The sequence below is a fragment of the Manacus vitellinus genome, unplaced genomic scaffold, assembly GCF_001715985.3.
Source record: "Manacus vitellinus isolate BGI_N305 unplaced genomic scaffold, ASM171598v3 scaffold_57_pilon, whole genome shotgun sequence".
In the NCBI taxonomy this organism is placed as follows: Eukaryota; Metazoa; Chordata; class Aves; order Passeriformes; family Pipridae; genus Manacus; species Manacus vitellinus.
Window position 1 is genome coordinate 3,730,890 of NW_021940666.1, and position 21,206 is coordinate 3,752,095.

A 21,206-nucleotide genomic window follows, 5' to 3' on the forward strand; every position below is an offset into this window, starting at 1 on the left:
ACCTTCAACATCCCACCTGTGAGACTTTCCAGGACTCTGTGTGAGCTTCACCAGCTGTGTACTTGAAAGGAAGTCTATTCACTCCTCAAATGGTTGTAGCAAAGAGAGTTCTATCCCACTGCATACTTGTGTGCAAATATAAACTGTAGCACAAATACATCAATTCTGACACGAACCATCACCCTTGTCAGATGACCCGAAACAATAGAGCACCCAGGAATTTATATTGCTGCTGCATAAACACATTGGCATGAACTTCTGGCATTGCACAATAACCTCCACTGCTGGGTGTTTTGACAAAATACCGTTGCTTTGAGTCCCGTGAGCTGCCTAATAAAGAACATTTGAATGTCCTTAGTTTCAGCTGACACTGCCAAAAGATATGTCCTTTCTAGTTTTAATACCTACCTCCACTGGTAGACAATTTGTGATTTCCCCAAGCAGCTCAGGAGAGAAACTATCTGCAACTTTATAATCTCCAAAAATTCTGAGTTGTCTCATAATTTCTTCTTCGGCATTAGATGAATGTACAGAAAGAATTAAAGGAAAAAGGGAAAATCCTGAGAAACTTTCCTACTTATCCTAAAAGCTGATTATTTTTCAGTAATTAAGAAGATTGAGATCATCAGTTCTGCTCAAAATAACAAGTTGACTAGAATGGCACTCACAACAAGCACTTTCAGAGCACACACAGAAGAGAGTGCTAAATTTTCCAAGGAAATATTCCCTGTTGATCAGAACATTCTGGCAAACACCCATATGCTACACTAAACTGAAATGTTTACTGGAGAAAGTCAATTTCTGACCCAACTGCATCATTCCAAATACATCTCTCTTGCTGCCAGAAATAAATACTCTCAACAAAAAGCTACATCGAGCAAGTAAATTTGTTCCTGTTCAGCAATACATCTTCAGGGGTTTTTTTGTTCACAAACTCTATGATTTTTTAAAGCAAGAACACTTCTTCTCCACCAACCTTCAGAACTGACCTCCAACCTTTAATATTTTTGAGGTCACAATATAAACATCCTTTCAAAAATTGGATCAACTGGTACCTGGCTGTAAAGCCTGCACATTTCTGATGTCTGAGCTGACAGACACTTGGGTACTTCCAAGATCCCAGTCCAGGAACATTAACAGCTTTCAGGGAACAGGTTTTCTTCATGGTTATTACGAACATAATTTATAGGCTCCACAGATAGTACATGACAAACCAATAAATGCTAGATGACAGGAAGACTATATTTAACCTAGGGGGAAAAACTTGAAAGGAACACAGGTAATCCCTGGACGTCTGTTAATATAAGCTGTGTATTAGGGATCCTCTACAGACAACAAACTGTAAATTTTCTTGGAATTTGATCAAGAAAAAAAACCTTATTCCACAAGAAATGCAACACCTGTGAGTGCATAAGGAATCACAGATTAAAGGCAACAACACGGCCAAAAAACATATAAAGGATGGAAAGATATGTAAAGAAAACCCCAAACATTTTCAGTTCATCAAAGAACATACTACTATTAAAGTACTGTAAAATACCACTGTTAAAATACTACTTTTAAAGTAGTAACTTCAGGCAACAGAAACATAAAGTTGCAACTGTTGCATATTTAGGAACATCTCTGAGAGAAATATATGAGTGGAATTTATCTCTTTAATCTCCAAGTAATATTTTGTTTTACTGTCATTCTGGTTTGTAGCCTGAATGTCAAACAACTCACTCACAAAGCTGAGCAGCTGAAAGGAGCACAATAAGAACAAGTGGGGAAAGTGCAGGACATCAGGGATGGAAACCAGTGGGATCTGCGATAAGTTTCCAGCATGATGTTTACACCATATATAAGCCACAATTATTCCAAATGATGCATGCATGGAAATGACAAATATACACTCTTAAGGAAAACAATCAAAGAAAATTTAAATATTTAAGCTTAACAGGGTATTTCACAGTCACTTCACTTCAAGGGTTTTAGGGAGCACACAGGGACCAAGATCCCCAATGTATCTGAAAGTTCCTAACAAGCAAATTTAGGTTCAACCAGTTTTGGTTTGGGTTTTTTAGGCTAAGAATCAAAACAATGAAATACTTCAAGGGTATTGAGAATTAAAACTGAAAAGAAATTATGTTTTCATCATTAAATCCAGCCCTCGAAGAAAACACAGTTACACACACTTTAACAGCAACAAATCCAGAAAAAACAAACCACCAATACACATTATGCTTGGCCTGTTCCACGTAATAAAACAGATTGCTTTCAACCTTTCCATATCTCTGGCATGTGCTAATGGGAAAGAGAAAAATCAGCCTGGAGTGTGCAAAGAAAAATATTTTGCTTTTCACCTCATGAAATTAATTTCCAGTAAGTATCAAGCAGCCTGGATTTACTAACCTGGAATCATAAAACTTATTTCAAGCAATAAGAGAAACAGTTCTATGAAATAAGTCTATATTTTGTTCTCAAAAACCCCAACAACTTAAAAGGAAGTGTAAGAGAATAATTAAAATATGGATATGTCAAATTCTTGCATTTCAGAACACTGAAAGGCTTTTCATGCTTAAAGTAGCTGTTTTTTCAACTAGAGCTGAGTGAGAATATACTGGAGCTCATTATATAATTAGTGTATTGACCTCCTTTCGTATTTCTGTGTATGCATAAGATGTTTTATAACTCAAAAGACAACTACCAAAACCCAGGTGCAGATTTCTTTACTCTTAAAAAAACCTCTCCCATCCCAACTAGTGGCATTGAGATATTTAAAATGTTTAATACCACCTTTGGTTAACTCTCAGAAGTCTGTATTTTCCTTGACTTCAAAAACATACCTTTTTTTTTTCCTCTATCAAAAACTGCATGAGAACACTCAAGTGAATATTGCTGCCAGCTGACTAAATACTAAACCTGAGGAACTTCTGATCGTCCTAGCCTTCTTTTTTAGTACAATACTCAAGTTTTCCTCCTGGATTGACCCATCTGATCATCCCAGCCCTCTTTTTTAGTACAATATTCAAGTTTCCTTCCTGGATTGACCCATCCAGGCTTGGTCATTAACACTGCTCAATCCTAAACAGGCAATTAAGTTTTAACGTGTTTAAAGTTGCATAATGTTATTGCTCTGGAATGAAACTCTCCTTGTTCCCAGCTCTCTTTGGAGCTGAAAGGAGAATCCACAGCCTGGTCTTTCACAAGCAAAGAGCCAAAAAGAACTCCAAACTCACAGTCAGCAGGTACCAAACATATGCCCAGGAGCAAAATGGGAAAGCTTATAGCAAGACCAAGTCTCCATGGTAATGACTGGGTTTCCAGTTACCATCCTGCTTAAATTTATGCAGAGCGTTCACTGAGCCTGGACTACAAAGCACTACATGAAGAAAGGTGGTATTTGGCAGCTTTGCAAAAGGAATGCAGGAGCAACAGGAAAAGGGAGGTAGAAACACATCAGTTCCATGTTCTCCCTCCTGTAGCTCCCCTTCCCAGATCTAACACATTTTGGAGAGACGTGTCCTATTTGGAATGTGGATGGGTAAAAGTACCAGAATCCAAACATGGCTGGATCCAGCCTCTCACTCCTCAAAGGATCAGAGGTTCTCCTTCCACCACATTAATCAATGCTCACACTTTATGCACTCAACAGAACATTCTGGAAAGTGAGCCTGCAAACCCCTGTAACACAGAGCAAAGCACAGGTCGAAGACAGGCAAACAGGAGCCACCTACACTCAAATCATTAACTATAGCCTGTAGTTAATGCCACCCAGGCTGGCAGAACCATTGCTGCCTGAACTCTAGCATTTCTTTTGCTCTAAGCCTAGCAGAACAGGGCTGTTACGTACACAAGAGCAGGGGGAAAGCGTCATGCAAAACCAGATTTTTGTGCATTGCTGGAGTCCCAATCCCACACTGTACTTGGCACTGCAAGGGACACAAGACGTTCTCCGAGTGTCTTCCAAGCTCCACCATCAGCCAGATCTCTGTCCTCCACAGTGAATACAAGTCATACATGAACTGTAGACTCTAAATCTAAGTCTAGATCTCTGGACTTGCTAGCAAACAAGAATGTTTGCTGGTAATGTGCTAGAAGTCAAAACTAAGCCACAGCTGCATCCTACAACTTCTTCCTAGGTCTGTGAAATTAAGGAAAGAGAACATGCAGTTTAAACGAGTCAGAAAACTTCATCCAGTTACTCCTCTTAAAAGTTGCCTCTTCTGTAGAGCAGCCAGCCTTGGGATCATCAAAACATTCCAGAATCCATAATTTCTCCAGATAGTTTGTTAATCTTTTCGCCAGCCTTAGCAAATCAACACAGCTTGCTCAAAGTATGGTAGATCACACAGGGTATATTTTCAGTTAACCCAGAGCAGATACAACCCATTTTTACCACAGCCTTTTAAACCATTTTTAAAGCTACAGATGTGCAACAAATCAACGAGTGAAAAACTCTACCAAAGTACCTGGTTTTTTTCCCCCAAGGCTTTCTCCAAATACTCAAATGAGTTGTGAACTCAACCCCCCAAGTTAACAGAATGCACAGAAGGTTACCAAGAAATGAACATACTGAACACTAACTGGAAATACTGGTTTCAAGTTATTTTCTTCACTTGTGCTTGTAAAATACTTATAAAATGTTGCCCCTACTCAGGCAACACCATGGATCCTCTGAGTAGGGAAGTCCAAAAGTTGAACCATTACAACACTTGTAAAGTAACAGCTGCCTTCCAGCAAGCAGGGAAATACAGAAGCACTTCAGACTTGCATGAAATTGGCATTTATTCACATGCAATGGCAGAAGAAAACCTTCCAACCCATGACCAGAATCACTTCACTGCGGTGGCTACACAGAGTTCCACCTTAGCTGCTCTAGGATGTACAGGAATACACCCCCTGGAACGGCAGATAAGGCACAAAAGTATTCAGAACCATACCAAGCTTGTTTGACTTGGATAAATGTCCCAAGATCAGCTAAAATATGCATCAGGAAAACTTTAGTCATCATGGAAAAACAGGCTGTTCAACTTGGGATGTGTATGGATACTTTGTGCAGAACTGGAGCTGTTGAGACTGGTCAATAACAGAGTAATCCTTCCCAATACTGTAGGAGTCCAACTACCAATATTCCAGAACAACACCTTAATTTACCAAGAAATAAGTTTGCAATACTTGGGAGGTGTTAGAAAAACAAATGTCTCCCAGTGACACTCTGAATCTATGAATTCTAAGGGTTTCCCAAAAGGAATTACCACATTCCTGCAGCTCTAGCCTGGTCTATTTGGATTAATAACTAATACAAGTAAGTAGCAGCACAACTTCTTAGTTGTAGCTTTAGGCATCTCCATTTTTGGAGTCTATGGCAGTGAAGAAACCTCCCCACACCCATACCCACCATGGCAAAAGGAGAATACACTTGTACTTCATTAAAGAGGAAGAATCTTGCACTACCAGTTTGACAAGGTGTGGGACAAAACCAGTCTCCATCTTTAATATATCAGAGAGACTTCATTGAAGTTTTTCCTCTCCATACAAAGTTGGTCAAGATTTCCTGGGATTTCACAGAATTTCACAGCCTGCGATGCTCCTCAGAGATGCCAAACTGGAAAACAACTGCAAGATATGCTGGGAAAATTTAACAAGGCCAGTAACTTTTCTGGGACTCTCCATTTTGGGAACTGAGGAGCTACTGCAAAAGCTATAGCAAGATTGTAAACAACAATGAACTGTGAGTTCACTAGGGCAAGAAAAAATATATGCAGTTTTCTGTACTTCAACACTAAACATACTGCACTCACAAGAAACAGCACAAGTCTGGCTCAGCTGGCATTAAATATTAAACTCCTATGACTTTTATTAATTTAAAACTATTTAATCCTACACATTGCATTCCAGTGTGTTTAAAAACTAACCCTTACATGACTAATACTCTACTATTTTTAACAAACAGACCCGGGACAAGACCCACCATGCAGATTATTTCAGTGACAAGATACTCCTGCTTGCAAAAGCTGTGAGCAGCAGCTGTGAGGCCCTGCTCTGCCCTATTCTAATCATTCATCTCAGCCTCCAGTTTCAAATTTAGTTCTGTGGCCAGTAGCTGAAAAGTACATTTTTCACAATCTGTTAAAAGGGAATGCTTGGGAATATCTGAATAAGGCTGGCCAAGCCACCCTCATTAAACAAGCACCAACATGTACTTCCCCTTCAGTGCTCTCCTATTATATATATATTTTTATTTTTTTTTTGCCAAGTGATGAACATTTCAGTCTCCTATTTTCAAACTTGTTTAAGCAAGTCATACCCAATGAAGACAGATATGTGCCTTCAGCAGGAAATTCAACTTACAGCTCTTTACATTTGATTTGTCTGTTTCTCTGTACCCTATCACCCCAGTTTACACGCTAAGTGGATGTACTGAACCTAAAGATATCCAAATCTGTGATATTCTGAAAAATGCTACTGGATCATTCCATGGAAAAGTTGCTCAATTTTCACAAATAAAGGCAACTCCAAAGTCCACGCAAAGAGAGCACACTCTCAAGTCTTACAACAGACAAGTCTGGTATTTAAACACAGAAAAAAAACATAAAAACTTAATTCAGCAACATAGATTAAGCATAAAAGAGCTGGTTTATAGGGGAATTTGAAGCTTTTTTTAAAGTTCAAAGTAATTTTTTGTCTGCCACAGAAGATCTCCATAATGGACAGTGCCAGACTTGATAAGTACTTGGTCCCAGAAAACATGTGCCATCCTAGAAGAAAACCAAGGAGATGAGTAACACTAAAATGCAGAGAAGACATAATAAATAAATTAATTAATTAATAAAAGACAAGGACAATCTGTTAATATGGTGTTACCAGTAAGAAATGCTGAAGTGAAAGATGGATTGGTGAGCAACATAAAGGAGGTGCATAAATGAGACCCCAGGAGGGAAAAAGGACAGTTTCTTTCCTGCATGGACAAGCAGTGAGAGCTAAAATCCTAAAAAGTTGCTCCATTTCCACTTTACATTAAATAAAGCAATTCCAGATTTCTTGAAACAAAGACTCAGCTTTTGGAAGATTATGGTCTCCAAAGACCATTCTGAAAACTCAAGAACTGTGTGTTCTAAAAGAAATAAATTACTAGAGGCACCTGCAACATAAAGCTAAAAGAATGTTATGACCTTCCAAGCCCTTCCCTGTGAAGTACAAAAAGGTGATAATACTGTATGAAAAATATATTACTCAGGAATAAAAAAAAAAAAATTCACAATCGTATCCCAAGGCATCCCTGAAATTATCTAAACCAAACTTTTAGTCATTCATCCAAATGTAGTAGAGCAAACAGAGAGAACTTTTAAGGGATAATGTGAAATTAGGAGTTTACCTTCCACATGCATAAACATATAGAAACCCCAACCAGGTTCACCCACACATCCAGTATCACACTCCACACATGCTCTGCTGTTCCTGTCGCTCTCTCAGGTGCAGGGTCATCCTTTATATCCATAATAAGATTATCTGAAGAAATTTCAGTACTATGGGTAAATCTTAACAAAACAATCTCATTTAGATTTTTAAATCACCTTTGATTTATATCAGAAGTTTTTTACTTCTGGGTTTCCAAAGTAGTCCATGTCCTAAATCCCCAGTAGAAGGAAGAACAGTAGAATGTTAAATATGAAATTCCAGAGTTCAGCTTCCCATTGGGAACAGCCAATCCACAAGCACAAATTACAGTGAAAAGCACAGCCAGTAACAGAATTTAGGTCCAGTGTTGTTCATTAACAGGTGAAAGAGTCCCACGAATCCCAGTATGTTAGCTTGCAGATTTCCCAATTCTGGACAGGAGTGTAAAAAAAAAAAACAAAACTCGAGAGTTTTGACTGTAACATTCTATTGGCAAAAGTATATATTGCTAAATTGTTTGTGACAGGTTCACATAAAACAATTGAGACCCCACAACTCAAACTCACAAATCCACAATTTAAACCCTGCCATTGATAAGAATTCCTTTCCCTTTTTCCCCAATTCTCCTTTTTTAAATGTCTTTTGTTTTGCACGGAGAGAAAACTTCCATATCAAGCATTCTTTGAAGCACACAATAAAACAAGAAATTCTGCTTTCAGATATCTCTCCTCCTTTTCATGACTGTACTTGAAAATTCAGAAATCGTATTAAAACAGCTTAATAAAACTGGTGACTACTTATTGAGCTAACAATTTATGTTCCTCCTTCAGTGAGCCCTCTCTACGTAAAAGAAGTTTTAGCCTTTACACCAAGGATTTTGGTGGCCAAACCTCAAATTTTATATGCATTTATGTGGGAGGTAGGATTAAAAAAAGCAACCATTGTGCTTCAGAATATTTCTATACAATTAGATACAAAATTCTATGATGTTCTAGCAATAGGAGTAAGGCACAACACAGCTCAGAGCATACCCAGAGAGAAAAACAAATTAAAAATTAAACTAAAAAAATTAATAAATAATAATTAATAAATAAAATTAAATTAAATTAGAAAAATAAATGAAGAGTTGCCCATTTTCCTATCACAATAAATAAAAAATGCTTATTTCCTATGTGGAAGTTCTTTTTACCCTTTAATACAGCTCAAAGGATACATATATCAAATTTTCCAAGTTTTTTTCCACATGGCCCTTGAAACAAGTGATGGTCCTTGTTTAAAATCTGTCCTGAAGATAACTAATTATACACTGGCAGTGTAAGGACCTTTTTATTTAGGAATCACAGAATGGTTTGGGTTGGAAGGGACCTTAAAGACCATCTCATTTCACCCCCTGCCCATGGCACTTCCACTAGTCCAGGTTGTTCAGAGCCCCATCCAACCCGGCATTCAATCTTGTGCACTTGCCTTATCTTGGTGCACTTCATGGAATTTCTAAAACAAAATACTCATTCTGAGTATTTATATCTCTGACAGCATAACCAGAAGACAGATGACCTATAGGAAAAGATGCTGCCTGCTCTTATTCATATATATCCATTAATAGTCATCCTATATTTCACATCTAACAAAAATTATATTTCTGTTTATCTCCTATCCTCACAAAACATACCCTGAGTAGAAAACATGAACATAAACACATGAGCAAAGCTCAAGGCCACTGTGGAACAGCAAATGAACAGATAGATTAAGCAACAAAGTTTCTCTTTTTTAAAAAGTAGGAACAGGCCACAGAGCCTTGTCAGGCCAAACAGAAGAAAAGGAGTTGATTTTCAGCAGAGTTTACATGAAACAAAAGGTAAAGTCTGAAACAGATAAAGGTCATAGGCAAAAAAACCAAGTTAACCAACTATTCCCAAACAACTTACAGAGAAACTAAAGGAAAACAACACATCAGAATGAAAGTGAGCATGAACCTTAACTTGGCATCACAGTATTCCAACCCTGAATATCCAACTAGGAGAGCAATCTCCTCAAGTGACCCACAGATATGTATTCAGCTCACTACACCATCATCTGAAGTTCACAAAATGTGGAAACAGCATTTCCCTGAGCCTCTGTGAAAAAGTCAAGTTGAACAAAAAACTCAGTTCCATTCAGCAGCAAAATAATAATTCCTCTCTGAGCCCTGGAGAATGGGAAAATATTTTTCCTGGCAAGAACTGCCACACATTTACACTTGGAGAATCCATAGACAGGCTCCCAAAAAAATCCACTCAGAAAATTCTGAACACCTAGATTACCTGACTCACACAACACACATTTATCCCTTCTCAGTGTTTGTGGCTTGAGATCCATATACACAAGAGATTACAATAAGCATTTTCTAATATATGTCAACAGATTCCAGTCACCCTTACAGACTTAAAGTGACGTAAGCTGCGTAAATTGCCAAAAGCAGCTTACAGGAAGACCTCTGTCATATTCCTTTAAAGCTGGGGAAAAAAAAAAAATTAAAAAAAAAAAAATCCCAAAGTTGAAGTGTGAAGTACATTAATGCAGTTTTGAGATGCGGAGGAAAAAGTTACTAATCAGACAGTTAAAACGTTCTCTCCCAAGAATCAAGTTCTCTAACAACACTGTTAATTATAATTTGTTAATTATATATCAAAACACAAACAAATGTGTCCTCTTGATTCCAAGTTCAAAATCTGTAGTGAGTAAAACTAACATTCACCCCTGCTAAATAAACATCAGAAAGGACAAACCAAGGTCTCAGGCCACTGGACATTAAAACACTAAGAATTTGTAAGGGGGTGGGGAATTGTATTCTTAATTCATATGTAAGAAAAAATGCCAAAAGGTGTTCTTTTTTTTATATAGCCACATAGAATCTTTAAGTCTTGCTACTAGACTTCTTCAAAGCAGTTTTTAGTTACACTTCTAAAAAGAGCTGAGAAAAATACAAGGTTGCAGAGGAAGAATTCTCAGAATACCAAAATACACACTCCCTGTTGTACTAGAGGCTACAGACGAGTTACCACTGATGAGCATATATGTGAAGTTCATCTGGTTCTAAATATAGAACATATTTTTAAAACACTTTGTTTTGATTATAGCTCTTTTAACCCAAACTTATATCCAGCCTCTTTGTTAGACTACAGCAAACCAAGCATTAATAAACCCATTGCCAGATATTTGTACATAGTAGCTGAGGAATAGGCAAAAATAACCACTAGCTCATCTTTCAGGGCCTCATTCACTATTAAAAACAAGTAAAAAGTATTTCTTGTGTAGTCACCAAAACATTCTTCCTACAAATAAATGAAGGAAAATGAAACCAATAGTTTCAGACTTCATAAAATCTGCTTATTACAGAGATAAATGGGACATCATAACACCACTAAAATTCATCCTCAAGTACAAGACAACCTAAAATTAATTCCAAGTTTAATCTATCTAAAAGGTCTATTTATAACAAAGAAAACTTAAATTAAAAGCACAGTATAAACAGAAAGTTGCTAACAATAGGCAAACAGATGTGTGCTGGGCAGGGGTGAGATGTTTCAAACAACGAACCCAAATATATTTAAATGAGAAACTAAAAAGTCAGAACCAATGCTGGAGACTTGGTCCTCAGTGTACTCCACTAGATTATTTAAGTGTAGTTTAAATAATTTATACATTATTTAAGTGTATACTTTCAGATAACTTCATAGTCTGAAGATTTTAGGCAAAAGTTGGCTGTTTCCACACTCTGCAAAGAAAGAAATGTCAGGGAAGCTGAGGTTTATTGATACAGTCAGTGAAGAATTCTGAATATTAACTCCTATCTCCATCTTGACTTAAACTGCAAAGCCAGATCTATCCAGTAATTTACCAAGGTTTAGCAATTGAAACTCAACAGAGACAAGATTAAAATGTCAGTTGTCTGAAAATGCAACAAAGTCATGTCTTTGCTGTCAGAAGGGGATGACAGAAGTGGAAGACACATTTGCCCTGACATACAGTTACACATCTGAGATCCCTTTGGATCTCCACCATTTCTGAACTCACAGTGCTCTGCTGATATTAATGGCTGGTATTTAGAGGTCAGCAACAGTTCTTGCCAGAGTAAGAAGCAAAAGCCATGTCAGCTCAAGGTTGAACATCTGTGAATACTGGAAATGGAGCTGCACTTCCAATGCTGAGAAAATTTCAGCCTCTGCAGAGTTTGGCAAGGCCTTTGCTTAATGCACTTTCTGCAACTGCGTTCTTCAAATTATGCACAATTCAAAACCTCACTTATACATCTGCGACATCCATTACTTAAAACTTGCCTGGAGGAAATCCAAGTACCACTGTTAATAAAATGGCAACTAAATCCTTCAGTCCATCATTACAAAACTACACGAGGGCAGTCTCTGGACCAAGTGTTTTGGTATTTCTGACATGTGAGGCATTGAACAGAATTTCTGAGATGGTCTGAGGAAGATCATTCTATAGAGACATACCTGAATTTAATTAATACAATTAATATAAACTAACACTATTTTTAACTGAAGCGTGAAGTAGTGATAAACTATTCACTATGGGTAGAAAGCAACTAAAAATGACCTGCTGTGGACTCATTTTAAAATTAAGATCTGATGAGCAACCTGGTAAAGCCAAATCAAAATTATAGGCAGTTTTTTTTTCCACATTTAACTCCATATTAAAGTGCTCTTACTTACACACAGCACCTGACCGTAAGTTCTCATCTGCTCCTATATAGCCATTACTGAACATGACCATCACAAATGCAGAAAAAACTATTTTGCTTGCCTTGCATAGAAATAAAAATGATAAATTTAAGATCAAAATATTAGAGGTGCAAGATTAAGATGAATCTTAAGTGTTGCTGCATTACAGAAGCATATTAGTTGTACATCAGCTTATAAAATTCTTAACGTACACATTGAAATTTTCATCCTGATGAAGCTGTTGTGAATTCTACTGTGTTTCTACTTGTGACAGGCATCAGAGTCACTGTAAATTAAACTCTAGTCTCCTTCATCCAAAACAAGCATCTTGTTTTCATTTACAGAAATATCCACATGAAATTCCACCAGCAAAATGAACCCTGGCCTGCAACACCCTGATAGCAAGAACTGGTACTCACTTAGACCTCTCTACCTTAGGTTCAAAATTTAACTTTTAAATACAGTAGCATCCTGGATGTCTCACAGATTAATTTATAAATTTGAAACCTTGAATTTTGTAGAATACACTCTACAAGGCACATAAAAGGCATAATTAAATCCACTAAGACCATAATTAGAATCATAACTGAATGTGTTTACATTAAAGTTCCATAAGCTCTATAACTAAAAAGCTCATTTTCAGTTTTTTCTGTGAAAAATTCTGGAAAGAATAAAATTAAGTTCTTGCACAGCAATTTGATTCTTCAAGTTCATCTTCCAAGGTCAGAGTACAGTTGGACTGGGGTAATGTGTAATAGCAGGTAACTCCCAGAAAACAAAAAGCATTGCCAAGAATCCAGTTATTTTATCAAGGCAGTGGTGATTATTTCATTTTCGGCTGTCCATAAAAAGGAAAAAAAGGGTAGTTTTACTTTGCGTAAATGTAACAGATTAAGCTCATCTATATCATGTTAAAATATTCTTCTCTCAGTGAATTAAACATCCCCAACAAAAGGCATTTTACTCTAAATAGCTGTCCCAGGTTTATGTGAACTAGAACTGATATCTAAAATCCCTACCTGCCCACCACACTAAGTGTGCTAGAAAAGTCTGCTCCTCTGAGGCTTCAGAAAATGTGTATCATTGCTACAGAAAAAACCCCTGCATTTGCTTTTATAATCTACCAGATGTGCAAATACCCAAGTACTAATTTGCCATTTTGTAATTCACTATATACACACCAGTCTGAGCCTCTTTCTTACACACAGAAGCTCAGTGAATGTAAGGAGTTGATACAGGGATTCCATCAGAAATTCAGTGTGTTCATACTAAAAGCAGAGAAACAGTTTTGCTATAGAAGAAATCCAGCATTCCTTTTTTATATTTTATACAAGGATTTTTCATCAGTATCAGAGCAGTCTAAAACTGGTTGATTCAGCTAGAAACATAAATCAGGAAAAGTGAACATATAAACAATTCAGTTCAACATTCATTAAGATAAAGCACTCTAAAATCAACTACAAAGACTTCTTACAAGTCAAGTCTGAGGGAGAAATAACACTTTGGTTACACAGTGATTTAGCAATTATACCGGTCTTTTGTACAACTCCTTAAATTGAACTTCACAGATCTACTAAATTGAAAACAACTATCATGATTAAAAAAAAATTAAATATGTACACAACTATCCCTTTTTTCCTGAAAAAATATAACACATCTGTCAATAAATTTAAAGTTATCCTGCTTCCACCCTTCTTGAAATTCACAGTTAAACAATGGGCCATTTGAGGCAGTACTTCAAAAAAAAACCTCTCAGCTCAAAATAATTAACAAAAAACTGTGAATAGTTTCAAATATTAGTCACCACAGTTTCGACAGTGAACACATATTAGCATTTCAAAAAAATATTGTTTCACCTCATCAGAAATTTACACCTATGAAGTAACTGACATGACTACCAAAACAACAAAAATTTGTCAAATACAGCAGTTACTGCTGATTGTAGCAATAATAATAAAATACTTCTTACTCTTCAAAGCACCATCAGTTGTCACCTTCCACAATAAGCCAAGCCCCACTGAGGACAAAAGTGGCAGTTTCACAGTATGAAAACAGTACTTTTAACAGCAATCTACAAAAATCCATACACTGCTGTGTATTTAGATAAAATTGCAGTAAAATTTCTCTCTCTGAACTGACTTGCTTTTCCTACAGATTTCACAGGAAGCCATGCAATTATGACATTCTTGAAAGTGGGAACTGTTTATTAATATTTTAGAAATGTTTAGAAAGAGGCGTTTAAATCTAGCTTACTAGATTTAGGAAAGAAAGCTGAGAACGGAAAAGGGGAACAGCACAGTTTGGAATTTGGGTGATTCTACTCAGCCACAAATGCAAGTGTAACAGTTTCCAGGTCACACAACTGGTTAATGGCATCCATTAATGCAGCAGACCTGACACAGAGGCTGAAGAGAAGCCACAGTTATTACAACAAAAAACCAAATAAACGATTTTTGCCTGCAGCACATGATTTAACACAGGCAACAGCAAAAGTTGGAAACTTCTCCTTTCAGATTTCCATCACACCACTGAAACACAACTAGATTAACATGTATAACTTTTTTTTGTTTCTATCCCTCGGTAATTGCCGGGACCAATTACGACACCAAGAGTCACACAGTGATTACATTATAATAAGAAAGTGAAACACAAGAGTTTAAAACTACTGTTTCAAAGGGTATAAACAGCAACTACAATATATTTAAGGATATGTAAACATTTGTAAAAGTATTAACATCATTGTGACACTGGGGACATGCTAGAAAGCACAAGGCTATCAACAGTTAACCAACACCTAAAGCAGCCTCTGCTCTGCTTTGCCTACAACTAAATGCTTCTCAACATGCTCAAAGTTCAGTTTGTACTATTTTTAACCAGAATGGATAAAACCCAAGAAGTTCTGTAGGCACCAATCACCTTTCCTAACTATGTTCCTAACATAACAAACTTAGCACCACGGGCCACGTGCTGGTGCACTGCATCCTCCAAGTCAGGAATTAGAAACTCCTAACAGGACAAAAAAAAAAAAAAAAAACAAATCCAAACTTTTCAAAAGTAACTAAATGGGTTGAACAACACACTCAGACTCCTACATTGCCATGACAACTCAGCATGTATTCACAAGATATCAGTCTTCACCTTTTCAAGTTTTAAATCAAAAGTCCATAATAGTGTCAGATTGGCCTGTATGGAATATTCATAGAATACCAGAATGGTTTGGGTTGGAAGGGACCTTAAAGACCATCTCATTGCAAACCCCCCTTGAACACCTTTCATTCGACCAGGTATCAATTCTTCAGCACATGATTTAATCAGACAGTTAGAAACAGCATTAAAGAAATAATAGTGACGGAAGTCCGTCAAGTTCTGTGAAACAAAAGGATGTCGATACAATGTAGATACAACTTCATACTCATCCTAAGCCAAAGAAATTCCAGCAACTGGGAAAGGACACTGGAGGGAAACAGCTGCCATGCTTTGCTTTTGTACCTTTCTCAAAGTGAGTAAGCACCAACAGACACTTCAGGATAGTCTTAAGCCAGATTCATCCTCCCCTAACACAACCTGACTCTTCAGCAAATTAAACACATAAAAAGCCAACAAAACACCACAAAGGATACAGAAATTATGGAAAGGTACCTTCCTTTCAAGATGTCCATACCTGTGGGAGTGCAGTATTGAGCTGTCTTTGCAAGGAATCTCTCTCATGACCGACTTCATGCAGCTTGCCCTGGGTCAGTGCCAGGGTCTCCTGAGTTTCCCTCAGTGTTTCCAGGAGGCGATCCCTTTCTTCCAACATGGACACCATTAATTGCTCAAAATGGGAATCAGCATCTGACTGTAATGGGGAACCTGAACCGTGGCCTCCATTTCCCCCAGCAGGAATCTCGGCCTCACTGATGGTTGGCATCACCTCACACATCATCTTGAAATGAAACGAGACAAAGACCATAAAGTCGAGTTAAACAGATCTAAACAGGCATTTTGAGTGCTGCCCATAATACCCACTTAGCTTTTCCCCATGATAGAATCAGCAAGGGCTGCCAACACCTCAGTGTTTGCCACTGTTTCATTAAGGCTGAGAAAAGGTAACACAGTCGATTTAATCAAGGCATCACTTCGTAATGAGAATCTTGTGACTTCTTGCAAAACCAGATTTTTACAGCCACGTTTCAAAGTGTGATCTCATTTTAATGGATTTATATTTCTGTCAGGAGTGAACTGCTGCCGAGATCTTTAAGAAAAAAACCACAAAGATAAGGCATGCAGCTTGCCCCCCAAAATTATACACTTAACCCAGTAACTGCTTACACTGCACATTTTGAGAATCATTATCTGTTCCTTCCAATGCTTCAAACGTATAAAGATCACATCTAAAACAGTACTTTGAGCTTTTGTTGGCTGCAGAAAGTTTACGGTGAAAGTGATACATGTAAATGAGAGGTAAATCCAAATAGTCCAATTCAGGAGATAAAATATGTGAAGGAAGATAAAAGCAAAAAAAATCATTACAAAGTAGTAGCAGCTGTCAATGTGGATAACAAAAGGAAAGGTAAGCAAAAATAATTAAAGGTAGAGAATGAACACAGTTAAAACAATGCAAATGTAAGCACCTTACTACTGTTAAAAGTGGGAGGACTTTTTAGAGACTCTAACAGATCCTTACCAGAGCTAAGGCATCAAGTTTTTAAAAAGCATGGAAAAAAACCCACTAATATAATTACTGCACACTCTCACTGAACCACTAAGACTTCTCTAGTTCTTCAGACAGCCTCTCTCACCATCACAAACCTACAAGAACATAAGGTACATCAGAAAAAGCAGTTCTCTCAACCTCTCAGGTGGCACGAACTTTGTTCTCAGCCTTATATTTCATACCCATATCTGAACATTTTAAAGAACAACTAAACTCATTCTGAGTCTTACTGTGAGTTCTCTCTATCCCCTGAAAGACTTGGAACGGTCTGAGATGCTTTGTAACGCTTTCATGCATGACTACGATAAGCCCTGTATTTTCCCCACTACGCTATTTACCTTGCTCAATAAAACAAAAAGGCTTGGAAGACAGGACCCAGGTTTCCTGCAGTACCAGTTCTTCTCTGTTCTAGCAGTTTTCTGCTACCTCCCAAAACCTTTCGGCTTGCAAAGCATCCATTCAGCTCCAGTCCAATGTCTGTTTAATCGAAACACCCCGTGCACATGAAAACAAATAAACCTGCCGAGGAAAGAGCAGATCCAGTAAAAAGCAGCAGCAGCTTCAGCCAACTCGCCAAGTCCCCGGAACAGAAGAATGTTAAAATAAACTGCCTCAGCTTCCCATCCCTCTATTACTGGCCCACAGGTCCGGCAACAGCTGGGATGGAGGAATCATGTGCTGAGAAAACAACAAAAAAAAAGTAGTCCGATGCAGCGGTGCAAGAAGCTTCAATTAGTTCTTTGCTCATAAATTCCACTCAGGTCACAATCGCATTATTAAACACCGTGCGGACAGCACGGGAAAAAAACAGCACGGGCTTTCTTGCGGAGGATTTGGAAAAGCCTCCCTTGTTTTCTCTCCTGTTAATTCCAACGGGAGGCTCTCCTTCCAGTTCCCTGGGTCTTAGTTCAAACATTTATAATCCCAACAGCGAGGCGCCGGTGCCACTTCGGAGAAAAGGCGAGGAGAGGTGGGGGGAAGACCTGTTGTTTCCTAGTCCCGCACCGCGGGTCGGTTCCGCAGGCGACGCTCCCACACTGAGATATCCCGCAGAGGGGAAAGAAAGGAACCGGGAGGGCGCGCGGACTGGGGCAGAAGAGCGGGACGAGCGTCGGAGGGCCCGGCGAACAAAGCTGCGGGCGGCGGGGCTCTGCTGCTCCCCCGCCCGCCTACGGGCAGCGCGGCCGGGCTTCTCCTCCCCTTCTCGCCTGATTTCCTCTCCTACCGCTCCGCCGGAGGGCCCCAGCACGCCGCAGCGGAGCCGGCGCGGAAGCCGGCGAGCGACGTCCCTTCCCTCCCGCCCCTACGAGCGGCGGGGAAGCGTTCCCTCGGCCGGCCCGGCTCCGCCCGCTGCGCGCGTAGGCTGGCCGGCGAGGGGGGCTCTCCCGCACCGGGTTGAGGGCGCACAAGCCCGCGGAGCCCGATGCCGCCGGTAGCGCTTGCCGAGTATTGCCAGACCGAGCGCCGCCTCTGCCTCCCCTGCGCCTCCCGGCGCTCACAGCGCACTCCGATCGGCTCCAGCAGCATCACTGGCGGCGCCACAATGCACCGCGCGGCGCGCCCGCTCCTATCGCCCGTTTGTCACTCCCTCCCGCCCGCCCCGCGCGTGCGAGGTTCGAGGCCCGGCGCCCCGGCTCCTGCCACACAAGCGATAGTCCCGCCGTCCACGGTGCCCGCCCGGGGAGGGAGGCGGGTTCGCTGAGGGATGAGAAAAGGGCAAGACTGGAGGAGTCAGTGCGGCGTGTGCCAGTTTCCCCGCAGTCGCAGCCCGTGGCGGGGCCTGCGTGTCGCCGCAGGCCCGGCCAGTGCGGGGCTGCGGTCCGCCGCGGGCAGCCCGATCTGAGGGGAAGCCGGGGATGGGTCTCATTGTCCCAACCCGCTCCCGTCGCCTCAGTGTGCCCTCTCGGCCTTGGCCTGCGCCCATCGCCTCAGCTCCGCTCAGAATCACAGAATCAACTGGGTTGGAAAAGACCCCTGGGGTCCACCTTGTCAACCAGATCGTGGCACAGAGTGCCACATCCAGTCTTTCCTTAAACACCTCCAGGGGTGGTGACTCCACCACCTCCCTGGGCAGCCTGTTCCAATGCCCACTCACTCCTTTTGTGAAGAACTTCTTCCTAATGTCCAACCTAAACCTCCCCCAGTGAAGCTTGTGTCCTCTTGTCCTACTGTTGGTTGACTAGGAAAAGAGACCAACCCTCACCAGGCTCCAACCTCTTTTCAGGGAGTTGTAGAGAGTGATGAGATCTCCCCTGAACCTCCTCCTCTCCAGGCTAAACAACCCCAGCTCCCTCAGCCACTCCTTGTAGGACTTGTGCTCTGGACCCTTCACCAGCCTCGTTGCCCTTCTCTGGACCTGCTCCAGCACCTCAACATCCTTCCTAAATAGAGGGACCCAGAACTGGACACAGCACTCGAGGTGCGGCCTCACCAGTGGTGAGTGCAGGGGAAGAATCACTTCCCTGGTCCTGCTAGCCACACTATTCCTGATACAGGCCAGGTGCCGTTGGCCTTTTTGGCCACCTGGGCACACTCCTATGCCTGTATGCAGTCCACAGTAACTGAGAGTGGATCAATGTAGGGCCAGGACTTGGAATGCCACAAATAAAACTGAATAATCAGATCTTTGCATAATGCTCTGTACTGCACTTAATACACATGAAACAATAAAGTCAAGAGAACTCCCAGGTTCTGCAAGTACCAAAATATTTCTCAGCATTCCTATTTACTTTGTAGGACAAGGAAAAGAGTTTCCTTTTTTTCTTCCTCCTGGGCATGTAATACAGGATATACTGTATGACATGAACAGCAGCAGCAGCTCAGTTCTTTTTAATTAAATGAGTGTGATGTCTCTTTTGTAAGTCCAGTGAGAGGTCTGGCTCCCTGTCCATGTCATTCAGTGAGATGTAACACTTGGAGTTGTGTCTAGAAAGAGCCATACGTACATCAGCTGACAGCAGAATAATCAGTTCAGAGACCCAGGTTAAATATCTCCCCACTCCTTGCACCTCAAAAATTCTGATGAAATTCAAACAAAGGCTGTTAAAAATGGGATGGGGGAAGAGGGAAAGGTTTTCCTTTCCTGTCACATGATAAATTAGATCCTAATGTTTATCCAAGCTCAGCAAAACAGCAACCTCTTCCTGCCAGAGAGTGTTGCAGGGTGAGATGTTGAGGTCTGGCAGCTCTGATGACAAACACCTGCTGCCACCAGCAAGGAAGAGCTGTCCACCAGAAGGTGAAGGAGCAAAGCACTTCTCTGTTTGCTTCCCCCACTGCTTTCTCTGCCCACTGAGTGCTTTATGCTTCATTTGTGCTGAGGTTTCCTTTGTGAGCCTCGAAGCCACCCTGCTTGAGCACAAAACCTCCACTGAAAATAGTCCAAGAGTGTCTACGCATTTTTTTCCCCTGTGAGTCAAGCTGACGGTACCTTATTTACTTCTTATCCTTTACAGATGACTAAATGACTTAGCAGCAAAATGCATTCTGAACACATTTCATACCAAAATGAATAGATGAAAGAAAAGGGCTTTTGCCAACAGCACTGATTATCCTTTTGTCAGTAGATATATGTGACCTGGACCATTCTGTTACTGTAACAAATGTCTCCAGAGGTTGCTAGACAGAGGAAACACTTTGCCTGAGGGAGAAGGAATGAGAGGGGAAGAGGCTGGAAGGTGGCCTATAGAGAAGAGGACACAGGTAATTAATGGTTATGCCCATAAGTGCACTGGTAAAAGTGTCAGCCCTTTGGCAATAGAAGCCGTGACTTCTAGAAACAGGGCCTTGACACAGTTCTTAAGATTGACATTTTATTTGTATATGGGTCTACATGGATGTGTGTTGGATTTAGGCAGGTGTAAATCAAATCAGAATTGGCTGCTCTGAAATTTAAGAGGGTTTTTGAGTTGGATTTACTCCCTCTGATTGGAAGAAAAATCTCCACAAAGCACACACAAACCTGGAGTTGACCAGATGAACTTACACAATTTATTTTAATGGGAATCCTACCTATGTCAAGACCATAAATATTTTTTTTAATTCAGCTGCTATTCCTGCAACCAAAACCACATATGCCCACTCAAGTCCAAACCTGCTGAACTAGAAAAGGTTTTCAGCTTAGTTGCAGCTTCAGTTGTGCAATTTGCAGTTTAGAATTATTGCTGCTCTTGTCTTTTTTGTATGGATTTACAGCAGCAGAAATCCGCTTGAGCTAGAAAGGATTTCTAAAGCCAAGTATCATTTATTTCAATATGAAGTGAAATATACCCATGATACCTAATACAAACGTAGTACATTCACTTAGTGTAGACTGATTTCAGCACATCTTCAAATAGTTTATAACTATCATGAAAGATATTGACCTAAAAGTGCATTCAGTTGTAAGTTCAGGGCAATAGATTTGCATATTA

General features: G+C 40.0%; 1 protein-coding gene across 12 annotated transcripts in view; it reads right to left on the reverse strand.

The window, feature by feature from the left end:
- PPFIA1 (PTPRF interacting protein alpha 1) overlaps positions 1–17,965 on the reverse strand; it is a 53,537-nt gene extending 35,572 nt beyond the window's left edge. For 4 of the 12 annotated variants that reach the window (XM_018081819.2, XM_018081821.2, XM_018081815.2 and 1 more), the window contains exons 1-3: positions 17,133–17,965; positions 16,410–16,499; positions 15,760–16,023 (exon numbers count right to left, since the gene is read on the reverse strand). In XM_018081819.2, the coding sequence (XP_017937308.1) occupies positions 15,760–16,023; positions 16,410–16,430 (285 nt within the window). In that variant the 5' untranslated portion in view covers positions 16,431–16,499; positions 17,133–17,965. Of the gene's footprint in view, positions 1–7,556; positions 7,671–15,759; positions 16,024–16,409; positions 16,500–17,132 lie in introns of those variants that run through there. The other 8 variants (XM_018081824.2, XM_018081823.2, XM_018081822.2 and 5 more) reach the window with 4 other exon arrangements.
- Between the last annotated feature and the right edge of the window lie 3,241 nt (positions 17,966–21,206).